Source organism: Orcinus orca, chromosome 13 (assembly GCF_937001465.1).
Source record: "Orcinus orca chromosome 13, mOrcOrc1.1, whole genome shotgun sequence".
Lineage (NCBI taxonomy): Eukaryota > Metazoa > Chordata > Mammalia > Artiodactyla > Delphinidae > Orcinus > Orcinus orca.
The window spans coordinates 26,184,958-26,200,938 of record NC_064571.1 but is presented as its reverse complement, the minus strand read 5'-3'; the positions used below and the strand labels follow the sequence as shown (position 1 = coordinate 26,200,938).

General features: G+C 42.3%; 1 protein-coding gene across 1 annotated transcript; it reads left to right on the top strand.

The window, feature by feature from the left end:
* Positions 1-6,414: 6,414 nt before the first annotated feature.
* C13H2orf78 (chromosome 13 C2orf78 homolog) lies at positions 6,415-10,499 on the top strand (the record flags this gene model as incomplete). The annotated part of the gene is given in 7 exon segments (XM_033400516.2): positions 6,415-7,131; positions 7,133-7,184; positions 8,472-8,750; positions 8,753-9,121; positions 9,124-9,612; positions 9,615-9,974; positions 9,977-10,499. Coding segments are annotated over 7 exon segments (2,760 nt in total), but the record flags the coding sequence as incomplete, so codon positions are not given.
* Between the last annotated feature and the right edge of the window lie 5,482 nt (positions 10,500-15,981).

Here is a 15,981-nt window from a genome sequence, read left to right as displayed (position 1 = left end):
GTTTTTTGTTAGTTTTAGTTTCTAATTTCTGAAAGTAACTTACATACACTGTTAGTAATCTTCACAACCATTTGAGCTGGGTCAACTGAGTCAGGAAGGTCAGAATTATTGAATGAATGAATGAGTAAAAAGACCACTAGCTTTAACATATCTGGGACAGTTATAGTCTAACCAGGTTTCAATCCACAAGCATTTATTTACAATTCTGAAAACTTCCACGTAATTACAAATGGGACAAGAGTAGTAAATTACTATTTGGATAAAAAAAGATACAAGTTAGCACAACATAGTTTACAAACTTACAATTAGGCACATTCAATTTGGTGCTAAGTCATAAAATATTCTTTTGCAATTTATGAAAAATATCCAATAGGCATGTAATGGCCAAAATGTACAAATGATACAAATATCTATAGACATGACAGTGTACAAATTGTGACATAAATCTATCAGAAACTAGAAAATCTATGTTGGTCCTGCTAAAAGATACAGGCTTTGGGTGGGAACACAAAAAAATCCAGACCTGGCCATAACAAGGTTTCCAGAAAGTATGAGAACTAGCAAAGAGTAGGCCTCTGGATGGGAGTGGGTCGAACATGAAATAAAACAATGCCTTAATGGGTATGTAGTAGGCTGGGATGGAAAATATAGGAGCAAGGGATATTTGGGGAATCAGGGAGCTAAGTATTTGACAATAACAAAATCTACCAGTATCTGATAGGGCCTCAGGTACCATGTAAGGGTTTGAGGGATTCCAGTATTTAATTAAATCACAATGTGACAATGGGAAGAATTAAGGACAGCCTCAGGGATAGATGAACTGGGGATGTTACACAAAGACATGTCTCAGTTAACCTGATGGGTTCAAAATGCAGGAAGTGGGTATACGGGACAAGACAATACCCTAACTGTAAGAATAAAGGTTTAGGTCAGGGTAGGGCCTGATGTTGCTAAGTGTTGAAATAGAGCTCTTTAGTTTCTTCCTCCTATATGTAAGATTCTTTAGAGGTTAAGATGATGCTCAACCTGCAAGCTAAAGTTAAATGGCTGGAACTAGGGAGAGAAAATAAGTTACATAGGCTCGGAACCAGGAAAAGCCTAACTAAGGGTTTGCCTAAATAGAATTGAATGTTGGGACTGAATATTTTAATATGTAAACATTTTACTGATACCAAAATGTGTCTTACCACACTTCCCCCAATCTCACACCACCCACCCTAACCTGCAGTAGCTATGGGTCCCTTGATTTCCATGGAAATACAGAGAAAAGAGACACTGATCTGGCTTGCAGGTATTCAGTAAGTTGTTAGCCTCACATCACATATTAGTATCATGTAAGTAGGCCATCTGAAGTAGGAAGCTTAGGGGAAAAACCTTGAAAAACACTTAAAAGCTTAAGCCACATCTCTATACTACAACACCTTTCACAATTTCTTCTCAGATAAGCATCATCCCCATCAGTGAAAAAACTCATATCTCATAATAGGAAAAACAGGCCTAAAAATTAAATGTGTGTCTTTGGAGGTCCCATCTATGGGATATCTTCCTGGTATTAGAAAAGTCCCCAGAAAGATCAATCTTTGCACCCCTCCCTGAAAGCTTACCACCAAGGAAAATGACTAGATCCATAGATTTCCTCCCTCAAACCAGCTTACCTCACATATAAATCATTAGCAACTCAGCCCTTACTCACATCACCACAGTCACAAGAGTGGTTAGGGAGCAAAGCACCAACCACGGGAACTAAAACAGAGGCAACCCAGGCCAAGCTGGGCTGATGGCAGATGTCTGCTCCTTACGCTTGGGTGCATAACGCGACTCACCGCAATGCCTTTTTCACAGACCCTTTTTCAAGTTTCTCCACAAAATCCAGCAGGTCAAGTTCATTCATGATGCTTCAAGATAAACGATCGTCAAGAGAAAAACATGCAGTATGTCTTACAATATTGGAGTCCTTAAAAATATGACAAGGAAATAACCATGCAGACAAAACCAGAGCATTTTAAAAAATCTGTGTTCTACAAACATACCAGTGAATGCCATTAATAAGGTACTATGACATAAAACAAAATGAGAAATATATGTAAGACTGTTCCCTTTAGTGTACAGAATTCATGGCAGTTGCCGCACTATTGAGCTACTTACATCTATGACTGTCTGTTCTGGTAATACAAAATGAGGCCAAAGTGTGTCAACTTGTTTCCCACAGAAACCAAAAAATCTACATGAATCTCTTTTCTCCTGTGCCCTTTCACCTTATCTGCTCCCAGTTCTCCATGAATGTCCGCTTCCTTCTCTAATTATTCTCCTCTTCATTTTGCTTGGCCTTGCACCCACGCATGCAAGACAGAGAATCCTAGAGGTCCAAGATTCTAGAGTGGCTGTTTGCAAGGGGGTGGAGATTACAGTAACTGCCACACTGTATATACTTCTGTGCAAAGAAAAAGGGACAGTATTCAGAATGTCTCTCACATATAAAGGAGCTGGATGGCAGGATACCTGTGTGGCCCAAGGAACTAGAGGCAGCAAATTATGGGCAAAAGAATTGCAACCAAAGGCTGGAAGAGGAAAGCTTTGCAAACAGCTGTCTCTAGCTCTTTGGTATTTGCTTCCAGTGGGCAGAGTCTGTTTTGAGAAGCATCAAGCACTGAAAAGAAGACTCCTGCTGCTGGAAGTTGACAGAAAGTAGCATCCATGAGGGTAAGAATGCAAGATCAAGGCTTGTCCTAGAAACAATGCCCATAATGGAAAAAAAGAAAGAAAGCAGAAGAGAAATGTAAGTCACAAGTCCAACCTGGCCCAGCCTAGCCCAGCCCAAGGAAGGTAGGAGTCAAGGAGACGAAACTGAAAGAGAAGAGCCTTGGACCACAACATTCTCCACAAGGTACACGCAACAAACTTCACCCTACGCTTTAACCAAGTTACAAGAAGAACTTCTTAATCCCTACTTTTTCTCCATAAAAGTTGCTATAAGTTCACTAATTAGACAGATATGTTTTCAGAACAACTGTAATAGTTCAACTAGATGGCTCTTTCCTTCCTAAGGATATTAATTAGTTATATATATATATAGCTCTAAGTATATGATACATAGAATATAATACTCTATAGAATATAAGTAACTGTTAGTTAATGATATTAATGAACGTCTGTAAGAAATGTTGCAATGATTTCCCTAATATAAGAGCCTGGGGGAGGTAAATCTGTCTTCTAGGATTTCCTCCCCAGAGCTCAGAAATTTAGGTGTTTTAGCTCTGCTACACTCTCTCCACCCATCCCCGCCTTCCTGTTGGGGATCGGACCTCCCTATTGGCTATCTCGTACCTGTAAACTGCCTGCTTTGTGACATCATTCTCCTACCAAATCTACTACCACTTGGTAGAGTCTTGGGGTTTCCGTGGACTTGTCTGTAAATAAATTTGGATCATCACAAGTGAGCGGTGACCAGTGACAAGTGACCAGTAACCAGTGACCTTTGTACTGGACACATGCGCCATTCAGCTGCAGCCACTCAGACATCCTCTGGTGTTGTCTCTTCATCCCTCGTATCTGCAGTTGATGTTTCCTTTTCTTCTAGGACCATGTCAGGTAAGAAAAGAAACTTTTTAATTTTTTTCGTTAGATTTATTTTGCCCCTAAATTTACTAGTAGATTCAAAATAGCATGGAATAATGAGGGAAAGTATTGAACTAGAAGTCTGGAGACCTAATTTCAGTTTTGACTTTGGCATTTACTATCTGTGTGACTTTGGACAAATCATTGACTGTCTCACAAAGCCTGATATTTTCCTTATCAGTTACATTAGAACACTACATTGCTTGATCACTCTGATCCCTTTCTTTTCTAATATTGAGCCTTAAAGGGTACCCTTGTAGAAAATGAAATCAGAGACTTCTCAAGAGTGTTTCAACAGAAACATAGAAAAGACAGGTGACATAGAAAACTAGCAATATATAGCAAGATGTTTCATCTCTAAAGGTCTCCCTCCACTAATATTTCGACTAGTTGTAAAGAGAAAATAGGGAGAGAGGATGGAGAGTACTGGGCTACAGGGAGGCACAGAGTCAAACGTAAGGAAGTTTAGGATTGTTTTCATCAGCACAGGCCAACAGGAAAAAAGAGATAGGAAAAAAAATAAGAATGAAGAGGGAAAGCATAGAGGAGCTCTCAAGAAAAATGTAGTTTGCAATGGAATGTTGATGGGAACCAAAGATTTTAAATTAAAGCAGAAAAAGCATAGAGTGAAATCTGCTCAGAGCAGGGCAAAACAAAGTTTATTGTAGCAAATCCTTATTTTAACAGACTAAGAGGAAAGTAAGGACAGAACAGGGTATCACCAGGAAAGGCAGCTTACCAGAAAAGTCATACTCAGTATTTTTTCTTTTATTGCCTCTCTGAATACAGTTGGCACTTGACAGTTTTGAATATAAATATTTTAGAAATATGTCCTGGAAATGATGCTTCCTATAAACAGGAAACCAAAGTGGTTATCTAGGGGTCTGCTTTTCAATGTTTGATTCTTTCTAATTTTTAAACTATGTAGACATTTTACTAATTAAAAATTTTAAATGATATCTTCTAAATTGAATCAGAAGGACTCTTTCCCTTGTGTGATATGTAGGTTCTAAGGCAAGGTTGCTTTTCATCTTTACAGTTCTTTCCTTCTTAACACAGAGAGCACATTGATCAACAGCCATCGTTCGTTTTTAGATCTTAGCTACTTACGAAGAAAAAGATAAAGTCAAGCCCCACATGCCTAATTCCACATGAGGGAATTCGCTGGCGGTCCAGTGGTTCGGACTCGGTGCTTTCACTGCCAGGGCCATGTGGCGCGGCAAGAAAAAAAAATTCCACATTTATCTAGAACAATATTGTGGAGTCCTTTTGATGTTTTTACATTTGAAAATCTTTTTTAATTGGATTCTAGTGATGATGGTTTTTTTAGGTTTTGGGATGTCATCTTCTTGGATGTTGAAGATGATTATAATCTAAGTTCTAGGATAAATAAAAAAACCATTTTGATACTTTTTAAGCTTCCTTTCTGCTTATTGTATATTTCTATTCTTTGAAATATATATTTCTACCAGGCTTAATACCTGTTATTGCTGGGTAAAAATATGAATGAGAACAATGATGAAATTCTTTTACACTTATTATTTTGCTGTCTGCTTTGTACCAGTTTTCATTGAAATACTTGTCTGCATATATTGTGGCCCCCTATACATTCACGTTGATTGAATTTTGTTGCTTGTTATGCATTTTTACTGATATATCTTCTGTGTCTGTATGTATTGGCTAAAAATCCATTCAAAATCACATTCTACCGCGTTTTTTGGTTAATAGTATTCACTAAAATAGAGTGGGCAAAATTCACTTTCATAATATTGCATGTATGGTACAGAATGTCATTTGTTAGTAAACTCATTATGCTTTGATACTTGCCACATACCCAAGTTTTCATTAATATCTATGTATTTCTTTTTCATTATGTAATATGTTTTTCATGATTTTTCTTTCTAGAACTTATTGTATCTTCCTCCATATAAATCATACGCTATATATCAGCTTATTCATGTATTAATTATTACTGCTATTATTATTGGTGGTGCTGTTATAACCACTTTATAGATGAGTAATCTGAAGTAAGCAGATAACTTTTTTGTTTCCAAAAGCACTTAAGAAATTCACTTTCAGGTAATCATTTTGAGGTAGGATGAGAAACCAGGCTTTAAGAGGGTAAAAATGACTCTTTAAATTTACCAGTTGGACTGAGCTATATGTGAACTCTAGGTAATAGCATGGGAACTCCACAAGCAAAGTGAGACACTGAAGATGACAATGATAATAGCTGTACTATTTTCTAACGGACAAAAAAAATGCCTATATTATAAGTTCTACTTCTCCCGCTTTCTGGCAGTATCATGCTCAGAGTAGCGTCCTGGCAAGCAAGTCAGGATACTTAGGCTCTGAAACCTGGTAAGGATACTAACATAATGAGAGAAGTTGAACAAGTCAACCTGACCTCTCTGAGTCTCAGTTTCCTTCTTCATGAAATGAGACTGTGAAAATAGAAGTTCTCTAAGACCTCCTAGTTCTAAAATGCTCCCAGTCTACGAAACAGCATAGAAGTCCGTACTAGTTCAGTCTGAAAGGAAAGATAGGGCAGGAAGAAGGGTGCTTCCAGCCTAGAGAACAATGTCTGAGCCATACCACTTGGGTCTTCTGTGCCCAACATGGGAGCACAGGCAGCTAATACAGAAGAGTGTAAAACTGCTCAGTCCTTGCCACCATCATAACGGTCTGATTTTTGGTTTCTCAGTAAGTATTGACACTAGAGGTATCCGGATAGCAAGAAACTTAAGATAATGCTGTTCCTCAAACATAGTGAGAATTTATCAATGTCCCTGACTTTTTCATTACCCTCTTGTTCTTACAAAAAATTTCCAAAATCCATCTCTACTTGGAACTCTGAATTCTCTGCAGCACTCTCTTCCTGGGGTGAGCAATGCAACTTCCCTAACAGGAAGTGTCTGCAACTTCTCCAGAGTCTCTGCTCCTGCTGTCAGTTTGGCATCAACTATGGCTACCTCCTTCCAGACACTCATGGGTAGTGCCTACCTTCACCAACATTCTAGCACAACTATGTTATCTGGAGTTACTGACCAGAGCCAGACCTCCACTTCAGCTGCTTCCTATCCGGGTGTTCTTGACTGGGACATCACAGGAAGCACTGAAAAGAATTCTCCTTCACTCGGAGACTTTACTCTGGCAGTCACTGACCAGCACACAGCTGCTTCTTCCATGTTTATGGCAGCCCAGTATGATAAAACTGCAGACACCAATAACATGGTCCCTCTATATCCATCACTTTCTGCCAGGCTTGCTCAGGGAACACCATCTCAGATTCCAAACTAGGGACACAGCCTGTCACTTCCCTACCAGGAAGGAAGTCAGGTATATTACTATAACCAAGGCACATTGGGGTCTTTACTGAATGGAGAACTTGGCTCCTGCCTGCAATCCTATGGCTCTGTGTCATACACAGGAAGTAGGGCCTCTGTGCAACCAAAAGTGGTTATGGTACTAAAGGAGATTCAGCCCACAAATATCCAACCACCAGCTTCCACCTCTTGGAATCTACTACCCTGTGTCTGCTCAAGCCATCACAGAAACAAGTTTTCAAGGTGAGTACAAACAGCAAGAAAGTTGAACAATGAGGTCAGCATTCAAAAATGGGGTCAAATCTACAGCTGGGAAGTGGTGTACAGACAGGTAGAATTTAGGTCCTGAGCCTTTAATGACCACTACCTTTGCTCAGGGCTCTCTGGTTTTAGACTCATATAAGAACACCTAGGGCTTCCCTGGTGGTGCAGTGGTTAAGAATCCACCGGCCAATGCAGGGGACACGGGTTCGAGCCCTGGTCTGGGAAGATCCCACAGGCCGTGGAGATACTAAGCCCATGTGCCACAACTACTGAGCCTGCATTCTGGAGCCCGTGAGCCACATCTACTGAAGCCCACACGCCTAGAGCCCGTGCTCCGCAGCAAGAGAAGCCACCACAATGAGAAACCCACACACCGCAACCAAGAGTAGCCCCCACTAGCCGCAACTAGAGAAAGCCCGTGCACAGCAATGAAGACCCAGTGCAGCCAAACAAATACATACATAAAATAAATAAGTTCAAACAATAAACAAATTAAAATAAATTAAACAAACCAAAAAAAAAAAAGAACACGTAATGCATGGGGGAAGGTGGGAGGGACACTGTAAAGGTCATCTATGCTACACGTACAAGAACCCCGAGAGCATACTAATAGGTACCACATTTTTCACTGCTGCAGCCAATCATTCCCCCTGTACTACCACACTGTCTCACTCCCTTCCCTGTTCTACTGCTAGAGTCTCTTTGGAAGGTGTTTCAGAACTCTTGTTATGATAGTGACAGTTTAACTGTCCTCACTTCCTTAATTTATACCAGAATTTAAGACCTTGTGGTCCGAGATCCTGTCCAGAGCAAGCAGGCTAAGACTCTGTCTTTGTTTATATATTTCATCATGAAGGGTCTACTCCCTCTCCTAATTCATGGTGTGAAGTGTCCTTAGCCTCTCAGGAAAGTGGGGAGAATTGAAAGGACTCTATATGAGAATGCTAGACTTTGTAAAACATTTCATTTTTTAAAAATAAGACTCATTTTTAATTGATTTATAACAATCTTATGAAATACAAAGAAAGCCAAGAATCAGTGACATGAAATGATCACCAGTAAGAATTACAACAGTCACCCCTTATCTCATAGCATAGGGCACTGTCCATGATCCTTAAGAAGAGTTACTAGAAATGCCTTGCCCGTCTTGCCCCTAAACACCAACACAGCAATCATGTACCTTGAAAGGTACATGATTGCTGTGTTGGTGTTTAGGGGGAGCAACTCACTTACCAGGGACTGACTTCTACCTTGATTCCTTTGTAGGGATGGAGACTTCCCTGGTGATGAAAGATTCCCTGGGATTGCAACCTCCAAGCCAGACATCTTGTGTGACACAAACTCAAGAACTCCCCAAGTCCTGCAGGAGCAGAAATATTCAGATACTTGAGAGTAACCCACCACCTGAACTTGGGGACATTTCAGGGACAGCTCCAGTCCAGAGTGCCAGTAGTCTCCTGGCCCTGCCTCCAGCTCCAAGCCAGAGACAAATAGAGAGTGAGCACTTGGAGGATATTAAAACAAAGCTTTCAAAGCCTCTGGATGCCTACAGATCCCAAGAGAAAACCAAGTGCCTCCACTACTCCCTTTAGAAATCCCTGATATTCACCAGCTCCTGGCCTGCACTGATGCATCCCCTTAGCCAAGAGGAGCAGCTGCTTCTGAAAATGCTGATCTGGGAAAGAACAGCCTGAGTCTTGAGGACCCAGGGACACCTGAAAATGGGATGGAATCTAGCAGTGGTTTTGCAGACATTACTACACTGGCGGAGGATATTCACCTTCCCCAGCTCTTTTTTTCTTTGAAAGATCTTGATCAATCCAAAGGTCCCAACGTGATCAAAGCCAAAGACACCAGAGCCATTAAGGTGAATCAGGTGCAGCAAAAGCCAAGTGTCATAAAGGTTCCCTCTGCTCAACCAGGAAGAACAAACATAAAGCCTCTGAGCCTATCAGTGGTGCTCCCAAGGCCAAAATCCAGCCAAAGAATCCAGAGTGCCTGTTAGGGGGAGAAGTGCTTCTATGCCATGCTGCAGTCAGGGACAGCGCTCCTGTGACCACGGCCAAGCATTCCAAAGGCAAACCTCAGAAAGCTGCATCCAGAAAGATCAGCAAAACGAAGAGCCACGGGCAGGAAAGGACCACAAGGACCAGAGGAAGGAAGAAGGCTGATGAGAAAAAGCAGTCAGGGAACAAAGTCAAGGCAGGAGAGAAGCCAACAATTCCCCAGACGAAGCGAAAGGAACACCAAACTGAGCTTATCCAAGAGAGTTTTAAAAAGCCTCGAACCTCCCTAGGCATGTGCAGGCTGGGGTCTGTGAAGGTTTTTCATGCACTGGGGGAGAAGAATGATAAGAAAACTGGGCTCTCTTCCTGTCGGGTCTTGGGAAATTCAAGCAACCCTAAACACCCCCAGCTATCCAGCCATGGAGGTATACCCCACCTGAGGGTAAGAGTCCTGAGAAAACTCAAGTCGAAGCCCAGAAACCAGACAGCAGTGCTGAGAAAGAGTGTCCATCTCCATCCCAGTAGGAGCTGCCGCCTCCTGGGAAGGTCAAGTTGATACCTCTGCCGTTTTCTGCCTGGGACAAGCCTCAAGCTCGACCTGCTCCTCGGAGGCCACAGTCTCTGGCCTCACATCGGCCTGCTCTGGCTGACTGTGCCTAGCCTGCTTCTACTAACTCAGCTCAACCTCCTGCAGTGAGTTCATCCCAGCCAGCTCCTGCCTCTTTGCCAGGTCCTGCCAAACCATCTCAGCCAACTATGACTAACCAACCCAACCGGGTTGGACCGACCATACGCAGCCTAGTGTCCCTCACTCTGCTGCTCCTAGGCCTGCACCCTATGGAACTTCATCTTGCACTTCTCTCCAGCGGGAGCCTGTTCCCCCTGCTGTGACTAAGCGCCAGTCCCCACCCAAGCTCCAAACCCCATTTCTACTCCAAGACTTCAGCGAGCAACCAATTCCATGGAGGGAACCCAATGTTCCTGAGCCAGTAATGTCAAAGCCCATCGAACACGAGCAGAGGCCAGAGCGGGAGGCCATGAAGAGACGGGCTCAACAAGAACGTATTGCTGCCAAATACACCTCTTTGGGGAAAGTGCAATTTTTCATTGAGAGGGAAAAAGAAATGGAAATTGCTGACTACTACGGATATGTAAAGTCAGAGCTGCTAGGAGTGTGGGTGCCACCTTGGGGACCAGCTGCTCTTCCATATACAGATAAGACAGGTATAAATTTCTCTATTTATTTTGATATATTTTAAAACAATAAAACTGAATAAATAAATGTAATAGAATTAATAGATGAGTAATAAAGATTTGAATCTTGAGATGCTGCTAACTGTGGCGTGTTTTAGCTTTTTGGTTTGTTTGTTTGTTTTTGATGGGGTTGGAATCAAAGTCTGCATGAGAAAGGAAGGACTGAAAGTTGGATGGGAGAATGAAGGAAAGGGGAAGAAAGAGGTAAAAACTGAGGAAAGAGGAAGGAACTTGGCCCAGGGCTAGGAAGGCCAAAAGAGATTTATGGATTTATGAAAGGAAGCAGAAGTGAGGATGAAATGGAAGAAGTAAAAAGCAGGGTCAGAGGTCAGGGTTGAAAGAACCAAATTTGAGTAGAATTGAAGATGACAGAAGGTGAGTCTAGGTTCACTAGGAGAAACAGAAAAAGTCTCTTGGGGAGGTTGGCCTTAAGTCTCACAACCACCAGATAGGTATTTAAGAAAACAGGAGGTTCAGGACACATCTCTGAAAGGTTTGAGTTGCCTTATCCAGGTGTGATTATAGTGGGGGGACAGGGAAATCTACCAGAGAGGTGGCTACGGCTCAGAGTTATCCTAGGGGCAGCTGACGACAGGGGCAGAGTCAAGGAACTGCTGCATCACGAGGCCCACGAGTAGGCCCTGGTATGTTAATCACGATGTACTCAACATCTAAGCTCCAGGGCAGCCAATGCACTCTTCAGTTAATCCTGGCAACGACAGGCAAGGCCAGTATTCCTGTGCCACTTCACTTAGAGAGGTGCAGCAGAGGGCTGAGGTCACATCGTGTGTGCAGGTACAAGGCCTCAATTTGAGGCCCAAATGCCTCCAAAGTCCTCAGTATTTGTAAGTGCCCGCAAGTGGCCAACCTGGCTTTCAGAGGACAGCATCCTGAGGTTACTGGTCGACGAGATCAAACTTCTGGACGGGCCTAAATATTAACTTGCGGGGCTTCTTCCGTTGACCAGGGCGTGTGCCTCCTTCTGTAAACATCACCATCTACTGAAACGCATGAGAAAATCCGACGGAAGCATCCACTCTCACGGGTGAGAGAGGTGGGGGCACGCACACTGGGCAGCTGCTCCAACAGCCACAGGACCCAGGCACCCAGTAGTTCACGGGCTCCCTGGGAGGCCTCGTGGGGCAGGTCGAGGGAGTGAGGATGGGAGAGAGCGGCAGGGGTTGGCGTCAAAAGGAATGCAGTGGGGAGAAGGGAGGGATGGAGACAGTGGATAGTGGATAGTGACCATGGGAAAACTGGCAATGTTCATTTTCAACATTAATTTTTTGAGATGTCATTCACATGCCATAACATTCACCTTCTGAAACTGCAAATTCAGCGTCATTTCGTACATTCACAAGCCTATGCAACCATCACCGTCATCTAACCCATCACGTTTTCATCACCCCACAAAGAAGCCCCCGTAACCATCAGCAGGCCCTCTTCATCCCCTCCTCCTTCAGTCCCTGCAACCATTAATTTCCTTTCTGTTGCTATGGTTTTGCCTTTTCTGGACATTTCATGACATAATACAAATGGGACCACTGTGTGTGGCTTCTTTCACTTAGCATAATGTTTTCAAGTTCGTCCATGTCGTAGCATGTGTCAGTACTTCATTCCTTTTTATGACTGTAATATTTCACAAATACACCACATTTTAAAAATCCATTCATCCATTGATGGGCATTTGGGTTTTTTACACTAATAATCTCCATTTATTGACAGTTTATTCTGTGCCAGGCAGCACCAGGCTAAGTTACTGACCTTATTTCACAGATAAAGAGGCTTGGAGAGTGTGAAGAGTTTGCCTAAGATTAAGAGCTAGCAACTGGGGGAACTGGGGTTTGAACTCAGGCGAACTTCAGAGGTAATAGAGTCACATGACAGAACATTAGAAAAGGTCCACAAGGGTATTCAACGAAAAGTCACCCTTTTCCCCACGTGCCCCAGCCACACATTTCCCTCCTCAGAGACATCTGCTTTTGCGATGCTGTGGATCCTTCCAGAGAACTATTTATACCTCAACGTGTATGTATCACAATTTATTGACTAATCTGTCCCACTGATTTGAAATGTCACTTTTATGGTATAATAGATTCTTATACATATTTATGTTACTCTTTTCAGAGCTGTCCTGACTCTTTTTTGCCTATCTTTTATGTTTGCCATTTCTCTAAAATTCTTTTTATCTTCTTTTTGATTAAAAAAAATTTTTCCTTTTCTTGTTTGTTTCTCTTAAGACATTATCCATTATGTTCATTCACTCGTATTATTTAATTTATTTATTTATTTATTTTTGGCGGTGTTGGATATTAGTTGCAGCATGTGGGCTCTTCCTTGTGGCTCGGGGGCTCTCTAGTTGTGGCGCATGGGCTCCAGAGCACGCGGGCTCAGTGGTTGCGGCATGCGGGCTTAGTTGCCCTGCAGCATGTGGGATCTCAGTTCCCCAACTAGGGATTGAACCTGCATCCCCTGCATTGGAAGGTGGATTCTTAACCACTGGACAACCAGGAACTCCCCACTCTTGTATTATTTTAAATTTAGTCTTCATTTCTGAAATTTTTTTCTTTTATTTTGAATTCTGTCCTGAGTTCTATCATCTTACCTAATTCTGATTTATGCTGTTCTTTCACGGTTTTTTTTATTATGGTAAAATATACATAAAAGAAAATTTATTATTTCAACCATTTTCAAGTATACAATTCAGTGACATTAAATACATTCACAATGCTGTGCGACCATCACCACTATCCAAATTCAAAATAATTATGTCTAAAGATTGAGCAGGACCTCAGAAAGATGGAGGCAGCAGCATTGTTTCTGAATCTCTCCAAACCCTTTCATGGAAGAAGATCAACTAAAACCAAACACCCATAGGTGGCATTTATCAGCATTTACCTTTTCCAGAACTTTTTCACCATCCCAAACAGAGACTCTAGAGCCATTAGACAGTAACTTCCCATTCCCTCCTCGATCCATGTTCTTTCATCTTTTCCATTGTTTTTCCTAACATCTTTTAGCCCACTTTGAAATAATAGGTTACAGTTTTTTGTTTTTTGTTTTTTGTTTTTTTTGCGGTACGTGGGCCTCTCACTGCTGTGGCCTCTCCTGTTGTGGAGCACAGGCTCTGGATGCACAGGCTCCGGATGCGCAGGCTCAGCGGCCATGGCTCACGGGCCCAGCCACTCCGCAGCATGTGGGATCTTCCCGGACCAGGGCATGAACCCATGTCCCCTGCATCAGCAGGCGGACTCTCAACCACTGTCCCACCAGGGAAGCCCTAGGTTACAGTTTTGATCTGTTTTGTGGACCTGTCTTTTCCAACTTGATTTTACTGTCTGAAGAGATGCTATTCTGCTCCTTATTCTCTTTTTTCTTACACTACCTCTGTACGGGATTTGATCCCAATCCTTTTTTTTTATTGATTTTTGGATGAAAAAAGTTTTAAAGCACTTTGAAAAGGAGGTGCGAGGCCATGTGGAAACGTGTTCCTCATGGCTGTTTCATCAATGCTTCACTTATACTGTTTTGAAATAACTCTTTTCCAGGAGGCATAAACCAGTGGGCTTTATCATTGGACAGAGTGCAGAGAAAGGACCCCACAAAAGCTGATCACCTTAGCAAAAATGATTTAGTTATGATTTCACCCAGGACTGGTCACAACCAGCCTGGGAAACTCAATGAACTAGAGACAAGGTATAATGTCATCTTTCCTTCTCTCTACCTCAGCTCTCAAGGATTGGTCACCTACATGTTATTCATAATTATTAGTTGGTTTCTGTTCATAATTACTATCAGAAGACACAGCACTTATGGGCCTAATTACACTGCCCAGCTACGCACCATTCTTCTTCATTTTGGCTTCCTGTCCACCAGCAGGAACCTGATTTATTTTTGTTCTCCCTTCACCACAGCCCAGTAATTTTTGTGAATGACTCTCAGTCTCACCAGAATCTGTATCTCTCACTCTGCCCCAACATCCCACCCCATCATTCGCTCCCTGAAGTGTACTCTAGAAATTTAGGTAAACTGGATATTTTAACACGGTTCACCATCTCTTATGAAACCAGAAGAAGAGCAGCTCTCTTATGGAACGACGGAGAACTTGTAAGGATAAAACACCAATCTGCAGGAGAAAGGGAAGAAAAGAATGATGGAAATAGTTTCCTGAAAACTGTTTTTACATTATGTTTTGTTTGTTCCTGGTAAATAAATTGAAATCTTCTAAACATTAAAAAAAATCTAAACCACTAAATTCAATAATACAGGAATATAACTTTTTTAAAAAAAATTTCTTTGGCTGCGCAGCATGTGGGATCTCAGCTCCCCAACTAGGGATTCAACCCATGTCTGCTGCATTGGAAGCACCAAATCTTAACCTCTGGACCATCAGGGAAGTCCCAGGAATATAACTTAAAGGAGAAGTTATAAACCCCTTGGTTATATGAACTGGAGATTTTTAGTAAGAAGTCATGTATTTTAAATGACTTGGAGCTTTAAAGAAAGGAAGGAAGGAAGGAAGAAAAAAGAAAAAGGGAGTTCCTTAGTGGGCAGTGGATAAGACTCCAAGCTCCCAATGCAGGGGGTCCCGGGTTCGATCCCTGGTCAGGGGCCTAGATCTCACATGAATGCTGCAACTAAGAGTTCGCGTGCCACAACTCAGGAGCTGCAACTAAGGAGCCTGCCTGCTGCAACTAAGACCCAGCACAACCAAATAAATTAATTAATTAAAAATATATATATTAAAAAAATAAAAGGAGGTGTGATTGAGAATTGCTTTTCTAACTTCACAGAATTTCTGTTTGTCTGTTTTTTTAATGTAGTATTCAAAAACACAGTGGCTTACTTTCAGAGGTTTCCTGGCTCTGCTGCCCTCCCTGACTTTTACCAAGACATTTCCCTTTGTGCCTGTTTTTCCTCCCAAAAGTTTCTCTTCTGTGTGGGTCACATCCTGGAAAGGAGCTCTGGCTGCTCAGTTTGATGATGTAGAAGGGCTAGACTGCTCCATCCCTTTAGACTATTCTGGGCCCCTTGTCCTTACTCACGTTAGAGTTTGGTAAAATCTCTCCCAGTCAACTGCTGTTCTCATATTGGCCCACAGTGCTTTCCAATGAATACCTGCTGGCATTTTGAAGGACTCCTGTCTTCATGTCCATCAGATGCTTGCTCCTGTCTGACACTTCCTTTGGTGCAGATGCTGGGACCAGGCAGGTCTCTGTGGGTGGTGGTCTGACACACCCTCTTGTTTTGGGGTTTCTAGTTTCTCGATAAGTGTTACCCATGGGCACTTGGTTTTGGTTGATCTAGTTCCATGAGAAGGTTTGGTGAGATTCAAATGATGTGCAACTGCCTCCATCTTTCTGAAATTCTGCTCCATCATTTGCCATAATTACTTGAAATGTGGGTTCCTATAATTTTCAGTTTCCCGAAGCAGAGCCCCATTTACACTACCCTCGTTAGGACTCTGGGTCAGAAGAGGCTTTCTGAGTCTCCTCTGTCTGATGTCTCATGTGTGT